Below are 12,142 nucleotides of genomic sequence, written 5' to 3'. Positions count from 1 at the left end.
GGAGCTAAACGTACATACTCAGGCCAGAGGAGAACGAGACTTCTTTGTCCTGTGGGTTATAAAACCTCTCTGATGAACGATCCAGTACCTCCTCTATTGCCCCTTCGTTAATCAGGGACTCTACCTCTTGAGCAAGAGCAAAAAATTTCTTGGACTCAACCAAGTAGTCATCAAGATGATCAGCGACCTGGACAAGGGTGACCTGTCTCTGAGAGGAATGGAGTAGCCACTTCTCAGTGCTTGGACCACCCAGGGGTCCACTCCTGTGTGACCCCATTCCTCCCAAAAGAGACAAAGCTCACCTCCAATGGTTGCATTAAGGACAAACACTTCATTTCTTAGCAGCAGGCTTGAAAGTAAACTTCTTGATGGACCTTGAGGGAGGACGCAGGTTAGCTTGAGGTCTGGGTTGAGGTCTTGATATTGCTCCATGAAAGGGCTGTGGTTGCAAAGGCAAGAAATAGTACTTAGAAACAGAGGGAGTTTCCTTCGGGCTCTTGGCAGACTGAGCTACAAGATCCATAGTGGATTTCTTCTGCAGGGCTGATAACACTTCCTTAACTGTCTCCTGAGAGGAAGAGATGGGTCTTGCCTAAGGGAGAAAACAAGAGCGAAGAGCGCCATTTTCTGCATAGCAGTTACTGTACTCCCTTTGTGGCAAATGAACACCTCAACTTCCATTTCTTGAGGATTCCCATCGAGAAAAGAGAAGTAAGCTCAGCGGAACCATCCCTGACGGCTTTGTCGGGCACAATAAAACACCCAGTCAGTCAGAAGAGAAATCTTCGGCAAGGTCTGGACAGTCTTCAATTTTTTTCTCGCCAAAGCTCCCACAGTCCAGTCGAGAAAACTGAAGATCTCCAAAACTTAAAAAAAATAGTTCTTGACAAGATGGATAAGATCAAGAGAGGAAAACATAATCCTGACCAAGGCAAACACAGCTTGGCACGTAGCATCAAGCAGACCGGAGAAGTTCCAATGAAGGCACCTCTCCAGTGGCATAGAAGCGGTATTTCTTCTTCAGAAGCTTAGAGGGAGGGAAGACAAAGGTAGCTTTACCTTGGTCTCTCTTGTAGGTCAACCACTCATCCACCTCTCAAAGAAATATCTTCGAAGAGGAGGAAAGAACTAACTTGGGGAGAAAAGCTGCATCCAAAGAGTGCTTCCTCATGAGGAAGGTAGATGCAGGCGAAGCAGAAGAAGCAGGCTCGAAAAAGTCAGGAAAGTTTGCCAGGAAGAACTTCAGCAAACTGGAGTAAGCCAATGAAGGGGTGGAATCTTGCTCTGCTTCCTCCTCATCTGAAGAAATCAGAGACAAAGACAGATCCATGCTCTTTGAAGACGAAGATCTTTTCTTCAAAAAACCCATAATATCCTCCAGCTGATGACAAAGCGGGGCCAAGGAAGAATCCTCCTGCGAAGACAGGTGCGGAAGTGGTGAGGTTGGCACCGAGCGCTCAGCAGCTGATGCTGAACAGACTGAAGTTGGCGCCACGTGAGTTGAAGAAGGCGAGTGTGGCGCTGAAGTGAGCGACATGAGACTGAAAGGAGACGGGCACTCAGAAGAGTGAGACCGAAGAGAAGAGGGTGACGGACGCTTATGAGGAAGATCAGGACGTCTATGCACAGGCACTGGTCGCTCGAAAACCTCATCAACTTCTGGGTGTCCGAAGGTGGAACGGTGAAACTGCACAAAGGTTGTGGACTGGCACTTGTCTCCTTATACCTCTCAAAGGCCTAGAGGCGACAACTCGGAGCCACTGGCGCATTCCGTCCGGGGACAAGTCACCTGAGTCCAATGACAGATGATCAACACTAATCGAGACGCCTTTCCAGTGATGCTGAATGACAGATGATCAGCACTAACTGAGACGCCTTTCCAGTGGTGCTCAGCCGCAGCCTTGGAACGGACAACAGGCTTGGTGGAGGGGCAACTACCCATGGGCAAACCCCACCAGCCTCCTTTGGACCTCCGGTATGTCTTCTCCCCAGTGAGGGGAAGCGGGGCAAGGACCTTCATCTAGGAGCACTAATGGGACGGGTAGCCACCTCCTCATTATGCACAACACTGTCACTTTGCACCACACTACTGACACTGGGGACACTGAATTCCGTAACCGTGCTGGCCAAAAATTCGAATTTCTTATCGAACCTAGATTCGAAACTGTCAATGGTGTCGAGACTGGAAGCACAGGAACCTGGTAAAGGAGTGTGTGGTAACAAAGTAAGGGGGCTAAGGATTGGAAACAAAGCATGGATTTGAGGAAAAGAAATAGCACTATCTCCTACAGAGGAGGAGGTGGAACAGGAGCTACACTAGCCTTACTCTCGGCTGTAAGGGCCGTGCTTCCTATTTCTATTCCTATCCAAACTTGCTAAATGCAATATCAAAGTCACTTTCGCTCATCCCAATCCTGACATTCTGAACAAGTAAGATATATATTACAAAGAGTATGAGGGTCATAGCGGGCTTTAGTCAGTCGTGTATTGCGGCCTTTACTGCAATACCTAAAACACTGAGAGCCCAAATCGGACATTGCCGACAAGACACGAGTCAAAAAATCTCAAGATAGTCAATATTCAAAGCAAAATTCATTATCGGTAATAGTGGTCTTTTGAGAAAACTCGACACTATTTAACTGTGCTGAAAAGGATACCATAAAGAGAATACTTCACCAATGATTCCAAAGATCAAAAGAGAAGAGAAAATTCCAAAAAACCCTGCTGCCAATCACTGTATCCACAGCCATCAGCTGGCAGAAACATACTGAGCTCGTTTGCTGAGCTGGTTCCTTTCTTACCCGGAAAGTGGGTGGGGTCACTCATCTAGCCAAAACAAAAGTAGCACTACCACAAATTTCAAAATTCTAGCTGCTGGTTAATAGAAACTAATAGCTATGTAATTACTTGGTAAGTAGCTTATATAAAATTATGATTTTTAAAAGAAAATAAATTTTTTAGGTACTTACCCTCTATCATTAGCTGCTTACCTTGTGCACCAAGTAGCCGCAGATAATGATAATGATAGAGGGTAAGTTTCACCTCAAAAATAATTATTTTTATGACAAAATCAATTTTTTGCCTTCATCTGTGGCTACCTGGTGCATCAGGTAAGCAGCTAATGACAGAGGGGAAGTTTCACCTCAAAAATATAGATTTACTTCCATATCTGAGGTCTCAAGATATACATACTGTACTTGTAATTTTACAAAGAATGAGGTCTAATCACAAGGCCAAAATACTGTGCTACATGCGTGCAATACAAACATGCAAGAAAAGTGAGCTTATTTCCTTACCATAATAGATGAATTAGAGTCAATAAATAGTGGGGGAAGTATTCTTTCGCCGCTTCCTCCTAAAAGGTACGATTTAACCAAAATATGGTTACGAATGATTGACTTCTCATCAATGATGACAGTGTTCCCATCATCAACAGAAAAGAGACTTTGCTGAGCTAAAAGATGCTCTTGATAATTAGTTGATGTTTGAAGACCAACCATAGAATCAAGGGAAGAGGTAGCTGATCCTAAAATATATAGAGCCAAACGGTGTAATTCTTCTTGAGTCTTGTCTAACGAAAAAAGATAATGAGACACATGGGATAAAAGTCCTTCTTCACTGAAGAGCAGTTTTGCACCATAGTATGTTCCTGTGACTGACAGCAAGGGAGCTAAGGCTGCCATTAAAGTCTCCTCTTTGTCTTCTTCTTTTTGCGGTTGATGTCCTGGTTCTTCTCCAGCCGTAGCAAGACAAATTATTTCCCAATATGGAAGAAGAATTCCTAGCTCTCCCATGACTGAACTACCTGTAACAGATAAAAATGACTGCAATATATCAAACCATCAACACAATAAAATCTTACTTATTATTGCGAGTCATATCTACTATATACTGTATTTGTGGGCATTTCTGAATTGCCATGGAAGAAGCACATCTATAAAACTTGAATGTTTCCCAGCATACATACATATACTTTACAAAAGCCTTTAGCTGCCACAAGCTGAATAATCATATAGTTCCAAACTAACATTAACTCAAAGGGATGTCAATGTGGTAACCAAAAGCCCAAATTTAATATCAAGTTAACACATTGCTGTTGGCCAGTGAGATCATTCTGATTAAAATACTATATACATATATTCTTAAGAGCTGACTCAGTCAAAAAACAAATGGAAAAATTTAGAATCTTGTTCCCAACTCCTTTTACTTATTTCAAATTTCAGTGTTGCCTGACTGGAAATAATTTAAGGAAAGCCATGAAAACGATCAACAAGACAGCTGATCAAAAAGATCATTGACCACCGACAATAGCCAAGAACTAACAGAGGTACAGATACAATTAGAAACCAGGACAAGTGAAGCATACATCATTCACAGTTCAATAATACAGTTACTACACCTACTTTAGACATTCCATACAAGCATGTGCAGTACCTAAATACTTTAAGTAACTGAAAGTGAAGAATATAAAATTTGTGCCACCATGGAGCCAGTGAAGAGTGATATGTGGACTGACAGAGTTGAACAGGAAGCTTTCTTCTTCTTCTGCCACATGTCTGAAGTGATGGACTTATGATTAAACAAAAATCAAAAAGATGAAAACAGAGTAAATCAGAGGGACACCATATCTATAAAAAGATAAAGCGCAACAGCAAAAAACCTACTACTCGCTTTTCCCTGGATCACAAAAACAGGGAAAGGTAGATCCATAACTATATACAGTATTACTGTACTAAAAATATACAGAAACAAAGTGATTTATGCAAATTCACACTCACTCCCAAGTGCTCAAGCACTAACTAGTTACCGTAACTACTCATTAGTAGTTACACCACACAATGAAAATTCCTTTCCTTTGTAACAACTGAGTTACACTGGTACGAAAAGTATTGACCAATCATTAAACTAATAATACAGTACAAAGAAGCAACACTGCTAAAAAGCTACATTCTCAGCAAAGTGAAAAGGATAATATAACTCACTGATGGTTAGAGGCAAGAGATGTCAGCTAATAATAAATGGTACCGGTTGAATTAAATACCTAATGAATGAAGAGTTTCCCTTTATCTATTAACTTACACAGGCACTGCAAGTGAAAGAGGGCTGAAATGAATAATTGTAGTGATGTACAGAAAGATTAAATAGGGAAGCATAAGAATAGAATCTTAAAAAGAGAGAAGTGGAAAAAGATAAATTATACAATGATCAATCCAGTAAGAATAGAGAGAGAGAGAGAGAGAGAGAGACAAAAACAATAAAGAGAGGAGAGAGAGAGAGAGAGAGAGAGAGAGAACAACAATTAGCCTTGGTTGTTATGCACTACCGAGGCTAGACATGTTGAGTAAGCTAAAAGCAGGAAACCATCTTTACATGAACTCAAAACAGCGAGCGAGTGTATCGCGCCCAGGGCCATAAAACTGATCATAAAATCTTGAACCTGTGCCCTCGCGACTGAGCTGACTGAGCATAACCTATAACCTCGTCAGGAGTCAACATTCCAGCCATATCTATAACCTCGCCTTCAATAGGAGGCGTTTACATGAATTTCCATGAAAAGGGGCTGGACAAAGAGAAGTAGCTCACCATTTCTCCAATTACACATTCTAGGGAGGAGCCATTAACTACTCCTCCTGAGGTCATTTCCAATCAAATCTTCTAAGGAGAGATTTTGACAACACCCACAACTGTCCCAATCAAGCTGTTTGAGGGGAGGCCTTGCAGATAATATCTTCCAATGAGTAACTTCAAGGGAGGAGATGGGAAGATAGCAAAGAGAAGCAGGGGTTCCAGAGAAAAACGAAACCAGAGAAGGAGACTGAGTAGCTAGTCGCCACTACGAGAAGACGCAGTACTTCCCCCCACCTTCCATGGTCCCAACCAGACTCAGACCACGGGCTACTTAACCAGATTCTGTCCACGGGATACTTAACCATACACTGACTGCGGGCTACTTAACCAGACAGAAACTGAACTTCAACTAGCAAGAGTGGTTTTCAAGAGAGTAAAACTGTAACCGTAATTGTACTTGTTTATGTAATTAACTTTCATCATTAAAGTAAGAAGCTACCCATTTCGTCTCCATTACACCTCTCTGAGAGATATACGGTAATACCTCAAACTTGCGCGATTTGACTTGCACGAATTCACAGACACACGAATTTTTCATTAGAACCTAACTAATGGTCATACACGAGTTTTTCACAGACACGCGAACATTTGCGAACACTGAGAAACCCAGCAAAAGTGTTTGTTTAATTTTTTTTGTAATTTATAAGTTTTCAAGCTTTTATGTGTAAATTAAATAACATTAAATATTATCAAAAGTAATAATTTCTCTCTCTCTTTTAGTGAGATGAATTTTTATGGTACATGTATACAGGTATGTTTATTTGTATGATAAATAAACTTTTTACCTAATAATAAGTACTAATTTTCTGATAATAAGATAATAAAATTAAATAATAATAATAATAATAATAATAATAATAATAATAATAATAATAATAATAATAAAACTGTAATTACAAAATTCGTATTATTTGAACAAACAAATTCTTCCCTCATCTTTTGTAAGAAGGAGGTGAAGGCAAAGGCTGTCAGACATGTCATTTAACATGACAACAAGGGGAGTGTTGCTAATCAATGGTCAAATTTTTCTTGTAATTCTGTGTGTGTGTGTGTGAGTATGTGTGTGTGTGTGTGTGTCCGTAATAATTCATAAAAAATTTCACTCTCTTAAATAAGGACAACTGTTATCTCTCTCTCTCTCTCTCTCTCTCTCTCTCTCTCTCTCTCTCTCTCTCTCTCTCTCTCTCTCTCTCTCTCTCTCTCGTTCAAAGTTAGCCAACCTACGTATTACAGCACTGTTTCTCTGTATGTCTTTAACTATACAGTAGATAATTTTGAATTGATCTAATTTTACCTGTACCGTTTACAAACTGTAAATGCGCTGTTCTAAAACATAGAGACAGAGTATTTCAGAACAAAGAGAAAGTGACAGAATAAAGTTTTTAAAAACGAGGTTCAGAAGACTTCTAAAAATAGATCAGCGGAATGGGGGAGAGAGTCACACCATTTATTTCTTTTTTTAAGGGTAATGTATTGTTAGACTTTTAAATGAAAATACAGTAACTTTAATTTCATTTAATAGTTAGTTTAATACTGAATTTCCATCTTTTGATATCTAACGTAAGAATAACTCTCTCTCTCTCGCCTGTGATAATTCATAAATAATATAACTTGATATTTCAAGTAAGGACAATATCTCTCTCTCTCTCTTTCTCTCTCTCTCTCTCTCTCTCTCTCTCTCTCGTGTTATTCTCTCAGTCTCCATAATAATTGATAAATAATTTCACTCTCTTAAGTAAGGACAACCCTTATCTCTCTCTCTCTCTCGTTTATAATTAGCGCTCACACATTTTTACAACTTATTAATTCTCTGTGTGTCTTTACCTGTACAGTAGATAGTTTAAACTGATCTAATTTGACCTGTATCATCTGCGAAGTGTAAATGCGCTAGTGTTGCAAATATGTTCTAAAACATAGAGACATAATATCTAAGAGTTGTATTAGTCCAAATATAAAACATTGTTTGTTCATGAAAAAGCATTTCAGAACAAAGAGAAAGAGACGCAGATTAAAGAAGTTGTTAAAGAGGTTGAGACGATTCTAAAAATAGATTTGGAAGGGGAGAGAGAGGTTGGAAGGAGAGAGAGAGAGAGAGAGAGAGAGAGAGAGAGAGAGAGAGAGAGAGAGAGAGAAATTCTTTCCAAATCTCCGTTTTTATGTCAACCACTTATTTCTCTTTTAAGGGTAATGTATTAAGCTAACCTTTAAATGAAATTACAGTAATTTCAATTTCATTTAAAAGTTAACTTAATAATTTGGGAGCATGATTAGGGTCATATTTAGTATTTAAACTCTAGAAATAAGCATTTATTAGCATTTTTAGAGACCATGCCAAACTTACGCGAAAATTCACCAAGCACGAGGGGTTCTGGAACCTAACCTCGCGTAAGTTTGGAGTATGACTGTAATTACATTTAATATAAATCCCTTCTAAATTATACTCTCGTGAGCTGCTGACTTCGAGAAGAGATGCTGTGGATGAATACGTCGCCGACTTAGAAGAAAGACGCAGGTAAGAAAGGAACAATAATATGTCACACAAGTTATGAAAAGAAACTTGTGCACGACATAATTTCAAATGAGGAATAAAACACTTTAGTAACAAGCACTGAAACACAAACCTGGGAAATGTAGGCACAACTGTTGACAGCACTGCAGGACCACAAAAAATGAAATTATCAGTTCATAAACTTATAAGGGTCCAGAAAATATGTGTTGTGAAGTTACCTTCTGCGTGACTGACAAGAATAGTGATCCTAGGAACATTTTATACTTGATACTAGGTACACAATTAATGGGATTGTGACGAAAAGTGACAATGACTGCTGTTAAAAGATCCACCCACACGTGTACAGTGCGGACTGCCATCATCTTTCTATATTTCTGAGAGACTGTAGGGTCCATGATGATTTTGTGACCAAAAAATGGGCTAATTATACGTAAAAATTTTGTAGTGAAACAAATCATCACTAGGTTCTATCCCATACACTGAGCAGTAGGACATGAGAAAATAAAGGGTTTGTTTACTGTACATAAACTTACTCATTTGCACCATTATAGAAATAAATCAAACCAAAAGACCCAACATACGCATTCAACTAATATCGTGTAAATGATAAAATGAAAAAATTATCAAGATCCTATATGCACTGTTTTTGCACCAACCACAAATGGGAGTCCCACTACCACTAACTAATCCTCATCAATAACAATGTAAGAAATCTGGACAGCTTACCAACTATAGTTACAGTTCATTTAATCTAAGAGTATGCCGTTGCTTTCACTCTTGTAAGTGAACCAATTTATGGCGTTCCTTAATAAATGTTCTACAGTCATTGTTTTACTTCTTTCCCCTAATATTTTTGGTGCCTAATCTTCCCATGGAAATTTCCTCTCTATTTCTTTGCATATGAATCTATTCAGACTGCAACAATGATCATAATGCTTACCTTCAGATGATGTACAGACACATGAAAGTATCTTCTGATTTATTTTGCCATTCTTGGCCATATGGGGTAAGACTTGCTTCAACACTAATGAGAGAATGCCTTCACTTTCAAGAAGAGAAATTCCTTTGTAAGTTGACAAGATTGCAATAAGAAGAGGGAAAGACTGCGAGTCACTGAGACGTAACACTTCTTCCATTTTCAAAAGATCTTCTCCCTGTAGCAGTCTTTTGGGCAATTTTGAGCCATTTTTCTGGAGATGACCAATGACATTTTCAATAAGTGGGTGTTCTAGGCACATATGTATCCCAACAGGAGACGACAGTAATGAACAACAAACACTTATGGCTTTTTTTTTTAAATGTACATTTGCTGTTTCACTCTTCAAGACAAAATGAATCAAGTCCATAACTTCACATGCTTGGCGTTTGGTAACCGTTAAAAGACCTGACTTTGAGCTGGCTTTCCGTTTTCTTCCCAGCAATATATACCTTTGTCCCACTTGCGTTGACAAAATGGACTGAAAAATACTTAGGACTGGTTTTAGGAGCATTGGTGAAATTTTTGTTCCATCCTCTTCTTTGCTGTTTTTCTTTTCTGGTATGTCTTCTAAACAAATGACTTCACGTAAAAGGGTCTCAACTGCGCCAGCATCACAGAGAATCCAGCACCTTACTTCGTCCCTTGAACAGTATTTTTGAAGCTGGTTACTGATTTCCATTGTAATTTCCTTTGCCATCTTACTGTTACATGATGCTTTGATAAATATCTGAAGGATTTTCTGAACTGTTACCAACTCATCCCTAGAAGGAACATTGACAGGGAAGAGCTTTCTACCATCAGAATAACTTATAATTGCCATGATTAACTTGAAATTTTGTATAAACCTTAAATAGCTCACCATACTAGAACTCAGAGACACAGACTTTACACCATCTATGGTTTCTGGACATTTTTCCAAATACTGAATACAATATGAGACTAAGTAAAGCAGGATGACTGAATTACTCTTCAATGCTGAGAAAGTTTTATTCCTACCCCACTGTCCATGAACCCACCTCCTGAACCAAAATATGTTGCTGTCGACTATGGAAAGCATATCAAGAACATTCATTAATGTGCTGTCTTTCTTACCTAGGTACAAAGACAAAACATTGAATGTTGAATCAACCATGTCATCTACATATCTTTCTGGATACCTGATCCACAGAAGTGGTAGTTCCTCTTGAAAATCAACAATGATTTTCAGGATTCTTATGATGTTTTCACATGGTTTCAAGTTAACTGCCTCTCCTTTCAAAGGTATTTTTGAGAGATGTTTTTTTGACATATAAAAACCAGCTACAGCTTCAAGAAGATTTAGGTATGCTTCTTTAACAGCATTCTGCACCTGTGATGTTAATAACTTACAGTGCACTTTCAGAGCCTTTCCAAACACTTCATGAGATACCTCAAGAAGACAATCACGAAGACCTTTCTTCAGATCAGGCCAGCACTCTTGCATGACTGGTTCCCCAGGGGTTACTGACACCAATATATTCAAACTTTCATTCCAAGCATGGGAATCTTTTTTTGTCAATAGCCCCTGAGCAATACTGTTGTACTGAGCTGGATGTAAAAAGAGTAATCCAGATTGGTTTAGTGATGAATTCAGAGAAGATTCATTAGAACCATTGGGGCTGGCATTATAAGCAAGTTCATCTTCCTCATGTGAAAACATACCAGTTACAATTTCATCATCAAAATGTTCAGATATACCCTGTACAGTTGTTCTAACACTTTCTTCAATATCATTAATAAAGTTTTTATAAATCTCCTCCTCTCCAATTTTCTCTACGAGAACATCAACAGGATTATCTGCCCGCATCTTCCCTTTATGTTGTTCCAAGTAATCAACAGCCCTGTCTTCTATAGCTCTCCCAAGTCTGCTTCTTAGTTCCTTTCTTAGGCCTTTGACTATTTCGAGCTTATGAAAAGCAGGATCCATATCGGCAACATAGGCTAACATCTCTGAGGTATTGTCAGCTGTGCCTGCTAAGTAAATCATTGGATCCATGTGAGCCAACAAATCTTTGATTTGTACTTTGGACCCCACAGGCTCCTGTGAGGCTTTTGCCTTTGCAACAGCCATTTCTGTGTCTTATAAAATTTGTTTGTTATTTTCAGAAAATAATCAGGTGAACTCTAACAGTCCTATTATGAATTACTTTCTACCTCACTGACCTGAAGTGCAGAAGATTTACTTTATTGGGAATCTGCACCGAGAAATGTAAAACTCCATTTTAACAAAATTTTACCTGTAATATTTAATTACTTCAAATTACTGTATGTCATACTTCAGGATATGAGCAAATCCTGCTGGCCATTGTCTTGGTTTCATAAAGTAGTTCAATCACCTCACAGAGTCATATTTCTAAATTCTCACTGGATTGCCATGGAGCTACCCTGAAGGATTCATTCATAAATGACAGGCTAACACCAGACCACAAAAAAAGTTGTAGTAACTGGACAGCTTGAGGTGAAGTGAAAAGTTGGCCATGCAAGTATTATGTTAATACCTTAGTAACTAATTATTTATACTTTATTAAAATCTATATTTTCTAAACATCAGCATACTGCACTGCAACTGTTTAAGCTGATGTTACAACATCTGAAGAAGACTCTTGATAAATTCTCTTCAATTAATTTTCCACCTGCAACTATTCTCTCATAGTGCATTACTGTATTATTTTGTGTTCATCTTCACATGTGCTACAACACTAACTTTTCATGAGTCATATAAAAATCCAAAATATGTAACTTTGGACATTTCCATTCACACTATGTACTAAGTCAGTCTTGGTAGTCTTATTATTTTAATATCATATTTATAAATTTCATGATTATCAGTACCCATGGCAAACACTTGTGCACTTCTCTTTCCATTCAACTACAACCTGGCATCAGCCAAAACCTTCCACATTGGTGATATACTGCAGAACTATAGCCCAGTGAAGTTTGCCTTTTCACATCCTTAGCAACAGAACACCTAAAAGAGAAAAGGGATTAATAAAATATAACTGTGTATT

At 38.6% G+C, this 12,142-nt stretch overlaps 1 protein-coding gene across 3 annotated transcripts in view; it reads right to left on the bottom strand.

Annotated features, from left to right (window-relative positions):
- The window catches only part of LOC136833396 (protein broad-minded-like), a 42,057-nt gene that overhangs the window by 14,689 nt on the left and 15,226 nt on the right, over positions 1-12,142 (bottom strand). For all 3 annotated transcript variants that reach the window (XM_067095494.1, XM_067095496.1, XM_067095495.1), the window contains 2 exons: positions 9,078-12,102; positions 3,297-3,805 (listed from right to left, as the gene is read on the bottom strand). In XM_067095494.1, coding sequence (XP_066951595.1) covers positions 3,297-3,805; positions 9,078-11,205 — 2,637 coding nt within the window. In that variant the 5' untranslated portion in view covers positions 11,206-12,102. The remainder of the gene's footprint in view (positions 1-3,296; positions 3,806-9,077; positions 12,103-12,142) is intronic.

Source organism: Macrobrachium rosenbergii, chromosome 51 (assembly GCF_040412425.1).
Source record: "Macrobrachium rosenbergii isolate ZJJX-2024 chromosome 51, ASM4041242v1, whole genome shotgun sequence".
Classification (NCBI taxonomy): Eukaryota; Metazoa; Arthropoda; class Malacostraca; order Decapoda; family Palaemonidae; genus Macrobrachium; species Macrobrachium rosenbergii.
The sequence above is the reverse complement of the archived record's forward strand: the minus strand, read 5'-3'. Positions and strand labels throughout refer to the sequence as shown.